The 16,664-nt window shown below is 45.5% G+C and overlaps 1 protein-coding gene across 3 annotated transcripts in view; it reads left to right on the forward strand.

Moving 5' to 3' along the window:
• SLC39A9 (solute carrier family 39 member 9) overlaps positions 1-4,122 on the forward strand; it is a 45,211-nt gene extending 41,089 nt beyond the window's left edge. For all 3 annotated transcript variants that reach the window (XM_027552262.1, XM_027552263.1, XM_027552264.1), the window contains one exon: positions 154-4,122. In XM_027552262.1, coding sequence (XP_027408063.1) covers positions 154-384 — 231 coding nt within the window. In that variant the 3' untranslated portion in view covers positions 385-4,122. The remainder of the gene's footprint in view (positions 1-153) is intronic.
• Positions 4,123-16,664: the final 12,542 nt, after the last annotated feature.

The following is a 16,664-nucleotide window of genomic DNA, read 5'->3' on the forward strand; positions in this document are numbered from 1 at the left end:
TTCCCATAAATAACAAAATTGTTCTGATCTCAAGGTGTCCCCACTTCCCAAATCACACCAGTTATGAATATTGGGTGCTTTTTTTATTATTATTCTTTCTGACTCTGCATGTTACTTGACTTAATTTTCTTCTCTCTCTCTCTCTCTTCACAGAGCAGTAAAGAAGCCCTTTCAGAGGTCAATGCCACTGGAGTGGCCATGCTTTTCTCTGCTGGGACCTTTCTTTATGTGGCCACAGTTCATGTCCTCCCTGAGGTGGGCGGAGTGGGGCACAGCCACAAACCCGACCCCGCTGGAGGGAGAGGCCTCAGCCGCCTGGAGGTGGCAGCCCTGGTTCTGGGTTGCCTCATCCCCCTCGTTCTGTCAATAGGACATCAGCATTAACTGGTGAGGGTCCAGCCTCGGTCCACGGCCGTTCGCCATTCAGTGAGAACAGCCGGCACATGACAGACACTCACTTCCTCAGCCTCTCGTCTCGCCTTGCCCATCTCCACCTGTATTCCTAAAGAGTCCAGAGGGAGGTGAGAAGAAAACCTGGAGTAATGGAAAGCTTTCAAGTAGAAACAGCACACTGCGAAGGATACAGACATTCCGTTGTGTTGTCTTTTCAAGGGCCCTTGGCATTCTGAGTTTTGGTGTTTCCCTTAACCCTATTCTCAGGGAAGATGGAATTTAGTTTTAAGGAAAAGTGGAGAACTTCCTACTCATAATGAAATAATTATGAAAGTACAGTATTCTGTAATTAAGCTAAATCTCTTAGTTTAGAGGCTCTGCCACTGTATCCATTGATTTTTTAACATGGTTCTCACCGTGTACGACTGGTGCTTTAGCATCTATGCCACTTGCCTTGAATGAAGGTCATGATGCCCATTGTGTTAGATGCTAAAGATAAGTAGTTCATCTGGGGCTAGAGTCGAGAAAATGATGGCAAGACACATTGAAAACTGACTTTACACTTGAGAGATCCGGTGAAGTGGGGACATCTGGGGGACTGAAACACCCCCTTGAGCACGCGCCTCTTGACAGAGAGCCTGCCTTCCATCAGGTGGGGCAGCAGAGGTGGACTAGCTTTAAAGAGGTGACGCGTTTTATAAAACATTTCTTTTCAAGTCCTCGTTTGTATAGAGGAGCCAAGTTCTAGTAGGTTCAGACCAACCTAGGCTTCCCTTCTGTGTTCTAAGAACAGTCAGATCCCAAAGTATCTTTGGAAATTAAGGGGTGTTAAATTTTAAGTGAATTTGAACAGTTACTGACATCTTTGTAGTAACCTTTTTAGAAGAAAGATCTCCCAAACCTACTTGTCCTTTTTTTGTCTCTTAAGTATTTATCTTGGTAGACCAGCAGTCCCTCTGGCAAAATACTCAGTGCCCCTTCGGGACTGCCAGGTCAGCATCACGCAAGCACCTGTAGCAGGGAAGAAAGTCAAGATATATCACAAATGGGAGGTGTTTGCCTGTTGATTTAAAGCTTATTAAAATCATGTCTTTTGTCTCTTCATCTTTTCTGTATTTTATTCCTAACTTTTCCCTCTAGCCCTTCCTCCCTACAATTTGCTGCTTACTGCTGGTGGTGATGCTAATATTTGTGTGAGTTAAGTTCTCATCAGGACAGCCTCTTCTTGGAACTGTGATGATACAGATAATATTGTTTCTGTCCTCTGTTGCTTTCAATGAAGTTACCTTTGTGTCAATTGCAGCTTTGTTAAGCCCTTAAAATGTCAACTTCCTCGTATGTGAGATGATACAATCACTGATATTCTGGTAATTTAAACAATTGAGATATTAAAAATAGTAAGCAAACTAGGATAATTTGCCCATATTTGCCAAAAATCCCTGTAAACCTTGTGTTATCAAATAAGTGTATAATATTATATTGTTAATTTATTTTGATTTTCTGTACCATTTCAAAACACATTTCATAAAGTGGGAACCAAGACTATTTTTGTCAGGGCGTTGGATTTAGGAGTTTTTGAAACATTTTGTATAATGCATAGACCAGCATGCCCAGGATTTCTGTATTTCTTCCTAGATGTGTCACTGGGTCAGCAGCTGTGGAAAGAGAACTTGTGAGCCCTCTGCTGGCTAGACCAAAGTAGCATAAACAGGATCTGGTTTTGGATAGTGGCTGGGAACCTTGAGAACAGCATAAAAACCAACAGAAGGTGCAGCAGGAAAGTCTAGGTGACTTTCCTGCTAACAGCTGGGACTTCAGAGAGTCATGGGGTTTCACCCAGTCCTTCAAAATGACATGGTTGCCTTGATTCTCCCTGGAAATGTACTTTGTTAAATAAATAGCTCATTTTAGTGTCTGGTCTGGTTTGAATAGTGGCACTTTTCTATCATATTGTTGTGCAATGATCTGAAATTTGTTCTGCTGGCCAAAGCCTCTTTCTGCAGTGCCTTGCCATCACACTTAAAAGTTGGGCTAGAATATCTTGCCGGGTAGGGCCTTGAACTCTGGCAAGGGCAGAACCAACCTCCAAATTGGTTGTCCCCTCTGGACCCCACATTAACAAGCAAACCTTTCAAGGCCTATCAGCTCTCAAGAGCTGTGGGCTGTCCAAGATTTTAAAACTGCTACCCCAGGAACCACTCATTTCCCTCCTGGTCAGCAGGCAGAAATAGCCATACTAATCGTACAGGGCTCTAACGCATCTCCAGGCAGCAGGGTACTGAGCAGCGTGGCAGGGGCCTCCGTCATTTGTGGGGGGCGGGGGAGAACTTATGTGGGCAGTGTCCCAGGAGAGGCCACACTGATGGTCACTTACGGGCACATTTCAGCTCCATTTTCCTCTTGTTGAAAACTGCCTCCTTAGATGTGGATGCCTTAATGCTCTCACGCGTTTGGAAACCTTGGCAATACTTCAGTCGCTGCTGTGATTACAGATGGAATTATTGGCTACCAAAGAGATGCAATTGATGATGAAAAGCATTGTCCTTCCTTCTTCATAACCAAAGTTAATCTTAATTACAATTTGACTCCCTTTCCTCGGTACAGATAGACTTTCTTCAGATGTTGAGTGCTGTCTTAAATGGCAAATTAAAGTGAAAATTATACTCATCCATTCCCTTCATTTGTTCGCCAGTGAATTGCTTTTGTCAGTTGCCATATCCCCAAAGCAGCCATCTTCCAGGTATGATGGCTTTCCTGTGCACGCTGTTGCCAGATTTCAGTTCTTCAGGTGAATTCTGCCCTGGAGTGCAGAGTGTTGAAACACCACCAGAGGCTCTGTGTTGTCCCTTTCCCTCTTCACCTTTTTATTTCCCTATTCAAAACAGCCAAATCTGTTCCTATATTTTGAATCATTAGAAAAATGAGAGAGGTGGCTGTTTTGAGTGGTCAGTTCTTTGTAGAAAGAAGAAAATGTAATGGTGTTTTTTACTGGCCTGCTTTTAAGTGTCACTGCCTGGTTTTTCCTCTTTTTCAAGGATTAGAACTAGGAGGACATGCCAGCCCCTCAGATACGTGGTAGCCAGGTACTGAACATGGGAACTGTGTGTATGTCAACAGCACAAGCCCCCAAAGCATGTTCCTGCCTTTGGGGCCCCTGAGCCCCATGGGAGACTGAGAATGACCAGATTTATCCAGAACTGCTGTAGGGCAAGGTGAGAACCCTCTAATAGTGTTCCACAGGGGTACCCTCCTTGCATTACAGGATTTTTTGCTCAACACAGAATGGTCCACATTACCCAAAGAGCACTGTTTGAGATGCTATGAAATTAAAACCAGTCATGTAGCCCCTTTGTACCTGAGACGTCTAGATTCACCTGAGAAGACCTGAGGGAAATGTATGACTTGCATGAAAGGGCTCGACAAGCATTAGGAATTTTCTAGATATGCTCAGCCTAACACAAGGAGGTTGACTTTGATCTGTTTTCTCATAGCATCTTCTACTAAGTGAGAAATCTCATGGGCTAACACTGCAGTCCCCCTGGTTTGGTAGCCTAAATGGTGATTTTAAATGTCCCCTTTTTCTGGATCCTTTGTAAACATGAAATCATTCCACGGATGGCTGCCTTATAATTTTTGTCTCTTTCCACTTTAATTGTGAATGGTTAAAAAAGATGTTTTTGCTGTTTTCTGATTTGTTTTATGATATTAAATTTTTATTAGTGCATACCATATGTGAGTGGCTCATTATTGATCCTCTCGGCAGTTTTTCCATTTGGTGACCAGACTGGACCCACATTTGAACATCAGAAAAGGTAATGAAATGATTTGAGGGGCAGTGGAAAGATGTATCTATATGAACCTCCTTTAGGAAAGGAGAGAAAGAAAGGCGGAAGGGAGATAAAGGACTCAGTATACCATCTTCCCCAGAGATAGCAACTTATTGACCATTTTTTTTCCTTTGCCTTTGCTGTCACCAAATATTATTTATGAAGGTACCTATCTAATCCCAGAAAAGAGATGCAGGCCAGTAGATCCCAGTCACAGTGGATGCATTTCAAAGAGCAGTTACTAATGTGAGTATGTAGACACTATTAACAGTGGACCCTGGAAACATTTAAATGGAAGTGAAAATTATAAATTTGATAAATATTTTCTCCCTCTGTAGTACTGAAGCTTGCTTTTTAACATATACTGATAAGGGCCATATATAGCCATGTATCATTTAAATATATCACTTATCTGTTTATTCATTAGATTTCATTATTACTAATCCACTGTGTGCTGACTTTCTATGTGTATTGCATATGCTACTAGTTACAAAGTTTGTACCCAGAGTGTTAACATGTTTCCAGAAAACCTCTCCTCATGAATAAGAAAATAGGCCATGGGACATGGTACTCATGATTCCTGCCATCTCTCGCGAAGTCATCCCTCCTTTGCCTTAAGCAGTGGGTCGTGAAATCTTCAAAAGCCAGCTTCAAAAGCCGTTTTATCCTATCACCCTGAGATCAAAATGTATGTATCTATGTGCCTGTATATGTGTACAGATCTGTATATGTACAGGTTTAGTCAAAATAGCCAACAGTCATTATTCTGTTTAATTTCTAATTCTTAACAAGCTAGAGCTGTGTCATACAGTGTGGTTTGTAGGATGTAGGAAATAAAACCAGCTTTGTGTCCCCCTGTTTGCCCCGTGTCAGGGCCACTCCTCCAACTCCTTCTGTCCTCCAGGTCTTGTTCTGCGTCTTCTTTAGTTAGGCCAGGGCTTCCCTGATAGCTCAGTTGGTAAAGAATATACCTGCAATGCATGTGACCCCGATTCAATTCCTGGGTTGGGAAGATGCACCAGAGAAGGGAAAGGCTACCCACTCCAGTATTCTTGGGCTTCCATTGTGGCTCAGCTGGTAAAGAATTCACCTGCAATGCAGCAGACCTGGGTTCAATTCCTGGTTGGGAAGATTCCCTGCAGAAGGGAAAGGCTACCCACTCCAGTATTTTGATCTGGAGAATTCCATGGATGTGACCACTGTATTTAAAGTTGTAATCTGCTCATCAGTGGTAAGAACCCCTGGGGTAAGAAGCTGATCACCTTTTAATATATGCTTTGTAATATATGTCTTTACTTTGTCCTTCTTGTCTGCTAAAATATAAGCTCCAGGAAGCTAGGTTCTCAAAAAAAAAATCTTGTTAAATGAATCAGTCTGTTCTGAGGGGCCACTTTTTTCCTCATCTGTTCTCTCCCCTCCTTTCCTCCACTAGCTGCTGCCCTGACTCCCGGCAGGACCTACTGCTGGCCTTGCTATAGCTCTGGCTTTGTCTCACACTGAGGTGAGGGCTGTCAGGGCAGGAGACTGAGCAGACAGGTGCGAAATTGACCCAGTTCAGGTTACGAATCCAGTGCTAACATTAGTAAGGTGCTGTGTGGCTAATTTAGGGATGGGAAAACCTGGATCCCATTTCTGGCTTAGCTACTGATTTCTATTGCAGTGATAGCTACTGCCCAGTTTCTATAAATTTTGGATGAGTGAAAGCATTTGTCCCAGTCTGGTTGCCTTATTCATAAAGGGATCCTGACAAATTCTGGAGCCGTCAGAGGAGAGAGCACAGCGAAGAGGGGATGGGAAGCCGGGGCCCTGGAGACAGTGTGGAAGGCACTGGATTATTATGTCTGGAATGCTCTTGAGGGTGGAATTTGATAGCCATCACCAGATAACTTCAAGGGCTGTCAAGTGCGGGAGGGTACAGATACCATATTCTCCCTAAGGTGGAACCGGAAGTGGAGCCCTGCCTCTCCAACAACCCACTCTTCACCCAGCGGGGTTAACAGCCCTTCCTATGGGCCAGGCAATTCCCAGAGCTGAGCGTACAGAAGGGAATAAGGGTCTATTCCAGTCCTTAGCGAGCTTGTTCAGTGAGGGGTTCAAATAAAACAACTGACAATGAAGCCAGTTATTATTGGGAGCCAGGAAGGGATAGAGAACATGTTGGGGCAAGAAACCCTGGGTGGGCTTCAGAGAGAGCATCAGAGGGAGATGACAGCTGCCCTGAGCTAAAAGGCTGGGCAGGATGAACTCGAAAAGGTGGGATAGGGAAGACCCACGTGGGCAGAGGCCCCAGGGCACAGGAAGAGGGACCCTGCCTCAGAGGTGCCACAGCTGGAGGGAGGAGGGGGAGGCAAGAGCTGGTGTGCTGGCTCCCTCGGTGGCTGCAAAGCTTCCTGATTGAAAATCCTGCAGATACCCAAGCCCAGCCACGGTGCTGTAACTCCCGCCTCCGCTGCCACCAGGGCCCCTCCCAGGTGCAGCCTTGGCTGCCCTCGCGCTGAGCCCCCCATCACCACATGGTGCCTCGTGCAGGTGGGAGTCCGCAGTGTCCCGATCTCTGCGCTCTGGTGGCTCCCCTGGCACCTCAAGGTGGGGCTTGGTGACTCCTTGCCTCCCCCATTCCTGACTGGGGCCCAAGGACTCCCCGCATTCCACCTCTGAACATGGGTGTCAGTTCCATTCAGAGGACCTGACCCAGCCTGGGAGGGGTGCCCAATCTTCCTTCTACCCGCCAGCTCTCCCTCCCCAACTCTCTCGTTTACCTAAGAGACCTGGCCTGGAAGTGCCGCACCCACCGTCTTCCTCTGTCACCACTGTCTCCCCAAAGCCTCCGCCCTCCACCTCTCATTTCCTCCACGCCTCCAGCCCCTGTGTGAATTGGGTCTTCCCTGGGGCTGAGCGTGCGGTGGCAGTGGAAACGTGAGAATTCATGGAACCCGCTTTACATTCTCCTCTTCTCTCTCTGCCTTCGCCCTTGTTCTATACTTTGAGAAACCAGAAAAGAATATGCTACTGGATCTAAAAGAAATAGTCCAAGGATAACGTGATGCTGAGTTGGAAGGGCCCCTCTTGATATATGAAGCCACGAGCTTTGCAAAGTAACTTGCCCAAGGTCTTTTCACGGAGTAAGGACGTAGCCACCACTGGCACCCAAGCCTGTAAGCAGCTGGCCCCATGGATTAACTCTGTTCCAGAGGAGAAAGCAGCACCCTAGCTCTCCCTCGGACTTTCTGGGAAAGCATGTGAGATTTTGACAGTGAATGGCTGTGGGCTTATTGGCCACACTTAGCCCATCTCCCATCCCCCAGTGAAGTCTTGTCTTTGCTCTTAGAAGCTAAATGTGTACATTTGAACCCACACATCACGCACAAGGGGAAGTCCTTTTTACCTCTGGTGTTTTTCTGAGCAGTTGTGCTGTTCTCAGTGACGCCCTTGGATGCTGAGAACCTGCGTCAGTGCTGTGACGAGGCTGGCAGGTTAGGAGGTCCTTGGCCACCCCCAGAAATACACACTGACAACCTCAGATGTGAGCAGTTGTTGGATAGAGACAGCAGAAGCCTAGCTAGCAAGAGGGTGACCTTGCTAATGAGAACTGAACTATAATGCAAGGGACTTCCTGTCTCAAGACGTCTAGAATGGGGGTTTGCCTGGGGACGGGACAGTGGGTCTGTGCCCACACATGCTCTCCCCATCCCCTTTGATCTTACACTTGGTTGCCCGGGATCAGGAAATGTCTCACCATCTTCCTGTGCTATCGCTGTCTCCCGAAAGCCTCCAGCCTCCACTTCTTTCCTCCACCCCTCCAGCCCCTTCCTCTTGGGTTCCCCTGTGAGCAGTCAAGCCCTGCCACTAGTATAAGAGTCTGAGACCTACACTGGTCATGAGAAATTAGTCAAAATGGAATACAATTCTATAAAAAGAAGTGCTTTAATCCCCAGAAGGGATGCCATCAGAAACAACTTCACAAAAGAAGAGTCATTTGAGCTGAATCTTGAAGTAGAATTTGCGGAAGATACAAAAAGTATTCCAGACTAAGAGAATTCCAGGCAAGTGAAAAGAAGACATGAAAGAGCGTGGTAGTTCCTTGAAATATTAGAATCAGTGCAACCAAAGCAGAGAAGGTGTGATAAGGTGACAGGGTTAAGCCCTGACAATAAGTCAGGACCAGATTGAGGAGTGTGTTGTCAAAGGTCAGAAATGGGGAACTGGAGCTGAAGGAATGGAGACCCAGTCAAGGGTTTTAAACAAGAAGCTTATATGAACCTTTGAGTCTTGAGAAGATCACGTGAGTGAGGGTGGCGAGCCAGGACTCCCTGCTGTAGGTGGGGAGTCATTTGAAAAGGCTACTGCATAGTCCAAGTGGAAGATGACTATACAGTGCAAGTTGAGAAGCCCAGAGAAGTCCAGGGATTGTCCTTGGTCACACACCTAATGGCAGGACCTGGAATTAACCCTTCCTAATGCCAAAAGCAGTTGATAAGTCTGCCATCCATCTAAAGATTGCTTTCATGCCTCCCCACAGGTTCTGTTTTATAGATGAGGGACAACGGAGGGCCTGAGAAGTCAGTCTCCATACAGTTGGCAAATTGAAACAAGAATCTGAAGCACCAGAACAGGGGCCAAGTAAAGAAGAATCTGTTCAGCAAGCATTTGCTGAGCACCTACTGCATGCCCTGGACTCTGCTTCCAGGAGCTCACAGTCTGGAAGGGAAAAGAAAAACTCCCAACAAGGCAGAGAGACAGGTGCTAGGATGGAAGGATGGGCAAACGTTCACTGCAACCAAGAGGAGAGTTCAGTTTCCGCTGAATTAGTGCCATACCCTGCAGAAACCAGGACAGGAGCCTGAATGATGGAATTAGGATTGGAGGAGGAAAAGACGTCTATGGAAGAGATTCAGTACTACAGCAGGGCCTGGCCTGGAGCCCAGATCTTCCTGTTTCTTCTGCTTCCTGGCCCTCTAAGGACACTCTTGCTGGGCCCAGGCATCAGACTGACATGGGAGCCAGGAGAGCTCAGGGAACTTGAGGAGGAGCGTCCCTGGGTCCTTCGCTCAGCACCAGCCTGGTTGCCTGCCTGAGGGTGGGGCCAGGGAGGGCTAGGGGCTGCGGAGATGGCAGTATGGGAAGAGCCACTTTTGCCCAGGTTGCTGAGAGCTTTGGAGGCCCAATCAGGCTGTGACAGTCCAGGGAGACCCTCATCACTGTGTCCTGCCTGAGAATGTCTTCCTACCCATCTCTGGCCGGAGTGGGTTAAGAAAGCCTCTGTGTCTGACTCACTCTGGCTGAAGCATAAGATTAGAGAGCTGGATCCCTGTTGGTACTCACACATTTAACTACCGTGGGCTGGGCATATACAACAGACATGCTAATACCTGCTTCACGGAAGAATGGTGACTACCACACGAGCCTGCAGACTATCGGTAAAAGCAACATTATGAAAATATCTGTTCAGTGTCACAGTAAAGGAATCAACAAAATGAAAATAATCTATGAAATGGGAGAAAATATTCGCCAACCATTTATCTGATAAGGGGTTAACATCCAAAATATGTAAGGAACTCAATCAACTTAATAGCAAAGAAGCAACCTGATGAAAAAAACAGGCAAGGGACCTGAGTAGACATATTTCCAAGGAAGAAATACAAATGGCCAACAGGTACATGAAAAGGTGTTCAGCATTACTAATCAGCAGGGAAATGCAAATCAAAACCACAATGAGATAGCATTTCACACCTATGACATGGCTATTCTCACTAAGACAAGAGATAAATATTGGTGAGGTTGTGGAGAAAAGGGAACCCTTGTGCACTGTTGCCGGAAATGTAAATTGCTACAGCCGCTATGGAAATCAGTATGAGGGTTCCTCAAACAATTAAAAATAGAACTACCATACGATGCAGAAATCCCACGCCTGGTATCTATATCCAAAGAGATTGAAATCAGTGTGTTAAAGGGCTCTCTGCATTCTCAGGTTCTTTGCAGCATTATTCGCGATAGCCAACCATGGAAACAACAGAAGGGGTCCACTGATGAATGAATGGGAAAGAACATTTCATACGCGCGCGCACACACACACACACTGGAATATTATTTCACCACAAAGTCTGTCATTGCAACAAATGCGGGTAAACCTGGAGGACATTACACTAAGTGAAATAAACCAGACACAGAAAGATTAATGCTGTATGTTTCACCTATCCGTGGAGTTGAAAACATCTATTTCTGCTTCTTTACGCTAAAGCCTTAGACTGTGTACAGCACAACAAACTATGGAAAATTCTTGAAGAGATGGGAATACCAGACCACCTAACCTGCCTCCTGAGAAACCTGTATGCAGGTCAAGAAGCAACAGAACCAGATATGGAACAACAGACTGACTCAAAATTGGGAAAGGAGTACGTCAAGGCTGTATATCGTCACCCTGTTTATTTAACTTATATGCAGACTCAGTTCACTTTAGTTGCTCAGTCGTGTCTGACTCTTTGTGACCCCATGAACCGCAGCATGCCAGGCCTCCCTGTCCATCACCAACTGCTGGACTCCACCCAAACCCATGTCCATGGAGGCGGTGATGCCGATGAGATCCAACCATCTCATCCTCTGTTGTCCCCTTCTCCTACTGCCCTCAATCTTTCCCAGCATCAGGATCTTTTCAAATGAGTCAGCTCTTCGCATCAGGTGGCCAAAGTACTGGAGTTTCAGCTTCAGCATCAGTCCCTCCAATGAACACCCAGGACTGATCTCCTTTAGGATGGACTTTGTTGGATCTCCTTGCAGTCCAAGGGACTCTCAAGAGTCTTCTCCAACACCACAGTTCAAAAGCATCAATTCTTTGGTGCACAGCCTTCTTTATAGTCCAACTCTTACATCCATACATGACCACTGGAAAAACCACAGCCTTGACTAGACGGACAAAGTAATCTTTGTTGGCAAAGTAATCTCTCTGGTTTTTAATATGCTGTATAGGTTGGTCATACCTTTCCTTCCAAGGAGTAACCGTCTTTTAATTTCATGGCTGCAATCACCATCTGCAGTGATTTTGGAGCCCAGAAAGATAAAGTCTGACACTGTGTCTACTGTTTCCCCATCTATTTGCCATGAAGTGATGGGACCAGATGTCATGATCTTCGTTTTCTGAATGTTGAGATTTACCAACTTTTTCACTCTCCTCTTTCCCTTTCATCAAGAGGCTCTTTAGTTCTTCTTCACTTTCTGCCATAAGGGTGGTGTCATCTGCATATCTGAGGTTATTGATATTTCTCCCTGCAATCTTGATTCCAGCTTGTGTTTCTTCCAGTCCAGCGTTTCTCATGATGTACTCTGCATATAAGTTAAATAAGCAGGGTGACAACACACAGCCTTGATGTACTCCTTTTCCTATTTGGAACCAGTCTGTTTTTCCATGTCCAGTTCTAACTGTTGCTTCCTGACCTGCATATAGGTTTCTCAAGAGGCAGGTCAGGTGGTCTGGTATTCCCATCTCTTGAAGAATTTTCAAGTTTATTGTGATCCACACAGTCAAAGGCTTTGGCATAGTCAATAAAGCAGAAATAGATGTTTTTCTGGAACTCTCTTGCTTTTTCCATGATCCAGCAGATGTTGGCAATTTGATCTCATTCCTCTGCCTTTTCTAAAACCAGCTTGAACATCTGAAAGTTCACAGTTCACGTATTGCTGAAGCCTGGCTTGGAGAATTTTGAGCATTACTTTACTAGTGTGTGAGATGAGTGCAATTGTGTGGTAGTTTGAGCATTCTTTGGCATTGCCTTTCTTTGGGATTGGAATGAAAACGGACCTTTTCCAGTCCTGTGGCCACTGCTGAGTTTTCCAAATTTGCTGGCATATTGAGTGCAGCACTTTCACAGCATCATCTTTCAGGATTTGAAATAGCTCCACTGGAATTCCATCACCTCCACTAGCTTTGTTCGTAGTGATGCTTTCTAAGGCCCACTTGACTTCACATTCCAGGATGTCCGGCTCTAGGCCAGTGATCACACCATTGTGATTATCTGGGTTGTGAAGATCTTTTTTGTACAGTTCTTCTGTGTATTCTTGCCATCTTCTTAATATCTCTGCTTCTGTTAGGTCCATACCATTTCTGTCCTTTATAGAGCCCATCTTTGCATGAAATTTTCCCTTGGTATATGTAATTTTCTTGAGGAGATCTCTAGTCTTTCCCATTCTATTGTTTTCCTCTATTTCTTTGCATTGATCGTTGAGGAAGGCTTTCTTATCTCTCCTTGCTATTCTTTGGAACTCTGCATTCAAATGGGTATATCTTTCCTTTTCTCCTTTGCTTTTCGCTTCTCTTCTTTTCACAGCTATTTGTAAGGCCTCCTCAGACAGCCATTTTGCGTTTTTGCCTTTCTTTTTCTTGGGGATGGTCTTGATTCCTGTCTCCTGTACAATGTTATGAGCCTCCATCCATAGTTCATCAGGCACTCTGTCTATCAGATCTAGTCTCTTAAATCTATTTCTCACTTCCACTGTATAGTCATAATGGATTTGATTTAGGTCATACCTGAATGGTCTAGTGGTTTTCTCCACTTTCTTCAATTTCAGTCTGAATTTGGTAATAAGAAGTTCATGATCTGAGCCACAGTCAGCTCCCAGTCTTGTTTTTGCTGACTGTATAGAGCTTCTCCACCTTTGGCTGCAAAGAATATAATCAGTCTGATTTCGGTGTTGACCATCTGGTGATATCCATGTGTAGAGTCTTCTCTTGTGTTGTTGGAAGAGGGTGTTTGCTATGACCAGTGCGTTCTCTTAGCAGAACTCCATCAACCTTTGCCCTGCTTCATTCCCTATTCCAAGGCCAAATTTGCCTGTTACTCCAGGTGTTTCTTGACTTCCTACTTTTGCATTCCAGTCCTCTATAATGAAAAGGACATCTTTTTTGGATGTTAGTTCTAGAAGGTCTTGTAGGTCTTCATAGAACTGTTCAACTTCAGCTTCTTCAGCATTACTGGTTGGGGCATAGACTTGGATTACCGTGATATTAAATGGTTTGCCTTGGCAACGAACAGAGATCATTCTGTAATTTTTGAGATTGCATCCAAGTACTGCATTTCAGACTCTTTTGTTGACTATGATGGCTACTCCATTTCTTCTAAGGGATTCCTGCCCACAGTAGTAGATATAATGGTCATCTGAGTTAAATTCACCCATTCCAGTCCATCTTAGTTCACTGATTCCTAGAATGTCAATGTTCACTCTTGTCATCTCCTGTTTGACCACTTCCAGTTTGTCTTGATTCATGGACCTAACACTCCAGGTTTCTATGTAATATTGCTCTTACAGCATTGAACCGTGCTTCCATCACCAGTCACATCCACAACTGGGTATTGTTTTTGCTTTGGTGCCATCCCTTCATTCTTTCTGAAGTTATTTCTCGACTGATCTCCAGTAGCATATTGGGCACCTACCGACCTGGGGAGTTCATCTTGCAGTGTCCTATCTTTTCGCCTTTTCATAATGTTCATGGGATTCTCAAGGCAAGAATACTGAAGTGGTTTGCCATTCCCTTCTCCAGTGGACCACATTCTGTCAGACCTCTCCACCATGACCCGTCTGTCTTGGGTGGCCCCACAGCATGGCTTAGTTTCATTGAGTTAGACAAGGCCGTGGTCCATATGATCAGATTGGCTAGTTGTCTGTGATTGTAGTTTCAGTCTGTCTGCCCCTGATCCCCTCTCTCAGTGCCTACTGTCTTACTTGGGTTTCTCTTACCTTGGACGTGGGGTCTCTCTTCACAGCTGCTCCAGCAAAGCGCAGCCGCTGCTCCTTACCTCGGAAGCAGGGGTAGCTCCCCTCAGCCGCCGCCCCTGCCCTCGGGCACGGGGTAGCTCCACTCGTGCACAAAGTATATCATGCGAAATGCTGGGCTGGATGAAGCACAGGTGGAATCAAGATTACCAGGAGAAATATCAATAACCTCAGATATGCAGATGACGCCACCTAATGTCAGAAAGCGAAGAGGAACTAAAGAGACTTTTGATGAAGGTGAAAGAGGAGAGTGAAAAAACTGACTTAAAACAACATGAAAAAACTAAGATCATGGCATCCAGTCCCATCACTTAATGCAAATAGATGGGGAAACAATGGAAACAGTGAGAGACTTTATTTTCTTGGGCTCCAAAATTACTGTAAATGGTGACTGCAGCCATGAAATTAAAAGACACTTGCCCCTTGAAAGAAAAGCTATGACAAACCTAGACAGTGTATTAAAAAGCAGAGACATTACTTTGCCGACAAAGACCTGTCTAGTCAAAGCTATAGTTTTTCCAGTAGTCATGTATGGATGTGAGAGCTGGACCGTAAAGAAGAAGGCTGAGTGCCAAAGAAATGATGCTTTCAAACTGTGGTGCTGGAGAAGACTCTTGAGAGTCCCTTGGACTGCAAGGAGATCAAACCAGTCGATCCTAAAGGAAATCAGTCCTGAATATTCATTGGAATGACTGATGCTAAAGCTGAAGCTCCAATAATTTGGTCACCTAATGTGACGAGCCAACTCATTGGAAAAAACCCTGATGCTGGGAAAGAATGAGGGTAGGGGGAAAAGGGGGCAACAGAAGATGAGAAGGTTGGATGGCATCACTGACTCAATGGACATGAGTTTGAGCAAACTCTGGGAGGTAGTGAAGAACAGGGAAGCCTGGTGTGCTGCAGTCCACAGGGCTGCAAAAAGTCGGACACAACTGAAGCGACTTAGAACACACACATACTAAAGGTATACAGATTTCATTTGTAAACCATATCTCAGGAAAGCTGGCAAGAAATAAAAGCAATAAGAAAAATAAAATATGTGTTTATTATTAGGAGTCTATTCCTGAACACAGCTGAAAGGCTGGAGTTTTATAGTGCAGGTGGAGTTTTACCTTCAATACTGTAGGAGCCTGGAACTTTAAGTGAGTTGGCAATTGAGAAAAGCTACTGGAAAAAAAGGGGAAAGACTGAAAGAAAGGTCTGGATTTCTCCAGACGGCACCTTACGCAGCAGCGTGCTGCAGTGTGGCAAGCATGGACTTAGGATTCAAACCAAGTCCTGCCACTTTCCTCTATTCAGCACATATTTGAGTGCCCACCATGTTCCAGGAAATGAACTGCTTGGTGATCTTAGGTAGACAACTGTTTTGAACTTCATTTTTCTCATCTGGAAAACTAAAAGTAACCCACCTCATTGGGGATGTTTCAAACATGAAATGAAATAAATACGACGTAAATCACATATTCAGAACATCAGCTCTGTGTTTGAGTCTGCAGTGCACCAGGACCCTGAGTTTCCACCCTGACTTACTTTCTGATCAGATTGGACAGCCCTGGCCCACACTCGGGCTGGGGCAGTAGACTGGCAGCCCGCTTGTTGTGTCTTCTGCTAAACTATCTGCCAGACATCCTGCACTCCCACCAGCTGGATTAGAGAACACGATGGAAGTAGAAACGGCTTCTAACAAGCCTGGCTTGGCTTGATCTGGACCCGTTAGTTGAGGGACGAGGAAGCCATTTAGTACCTAGTGAACCATCACACTCACGCTGCTTAGCTCGTGGCAGTCTATCCACCTCTCCCTGACTATCATTAGCTGAGGTCTATTCAGATGTCCTGTATGCAGAGAGAAGAGGCAAAGATTGCTTTCTCTTTGCCACTGAAGAAACCTGTGCTCTATTTCTTTCACTGAAGAAATGGAACAAAGATGGTGCTTTCCCAGGAGGCATCTGGGCTCACCCAGCCCTTCTTCTTGGGAAGGATTTCCTCAAAGAGGATTCCAGGCATCCTGCCTTTCTCCCACAACTGCAGAAGCAGCCGGATGGGCAGGCTATTGATGCTGCCATGTGGGTGCCCCCTGGAGCCCACCTGCCTGTGACCGCCCCTGCAGCCAGTCAAATGCTGCTAGGAGCTGTAGCTAGGAACACAACCCTGCAGCCCAGCTATCGCCCAAAGCCAGACAGATGCCTCTGGTATTCGCTCATGGAAAACTGACTGCTGTGCATGCTCTTTCCTCGTGTTTGTCACCTGCCACTCAGAGTCCCGCCCTGATGCCCCTGACCAGTGAACTCCACACCACAAACTTCCAACACAAGTTTTTGGGCTCCCATCTGGAAAAAAACAGAACTCCTAAAGTAGGAAATTTTCCAAGCATTAAAGCATGTGCCCAAAATAACCCCCCAATGTGTGAAATGTCTACTTTGTATCCGCTCTGAGGGCTCTCATCATCTTCCTAGTCCTGTCTCTTTCCTTCTGATGGACTCTGGCCCTGGACCCTGTGTTATAGCTGAGCCTAAGATGTTCTGCAGGGCAACATGAGCCAAGAGGGGAATTCAAATCGGCCCCTTTGGACAGGGAGAAACAAGGGGATGCTGCCTGGGCTTAGGACCCCAGGACTTGGTTAGGGGAAAGGTGCCAGGGTGGAGAAGGCATTTGTTAAGCTCCTTCTTAACTATGTGGCTCAGA

The sequence above is a fragment of the Bos indicus x Bos taurus genome, chromosome 10 (assembly GCF_003369695.1).
Source record: "Bos indicus x Bos taurus breed Angus x Brahman F1 hybrid chromosome 10, Bos_hybrid_MaternalHap_v2.0, whole genome shotgun sequence".
Taxonomy (NCBI): domain Eukaryota; kingdom Metazoa; phylum Chordata; class Mammalia; order Artiodactyla; family Bovidae; genus Bos; species Bos indicus x Bos taurus.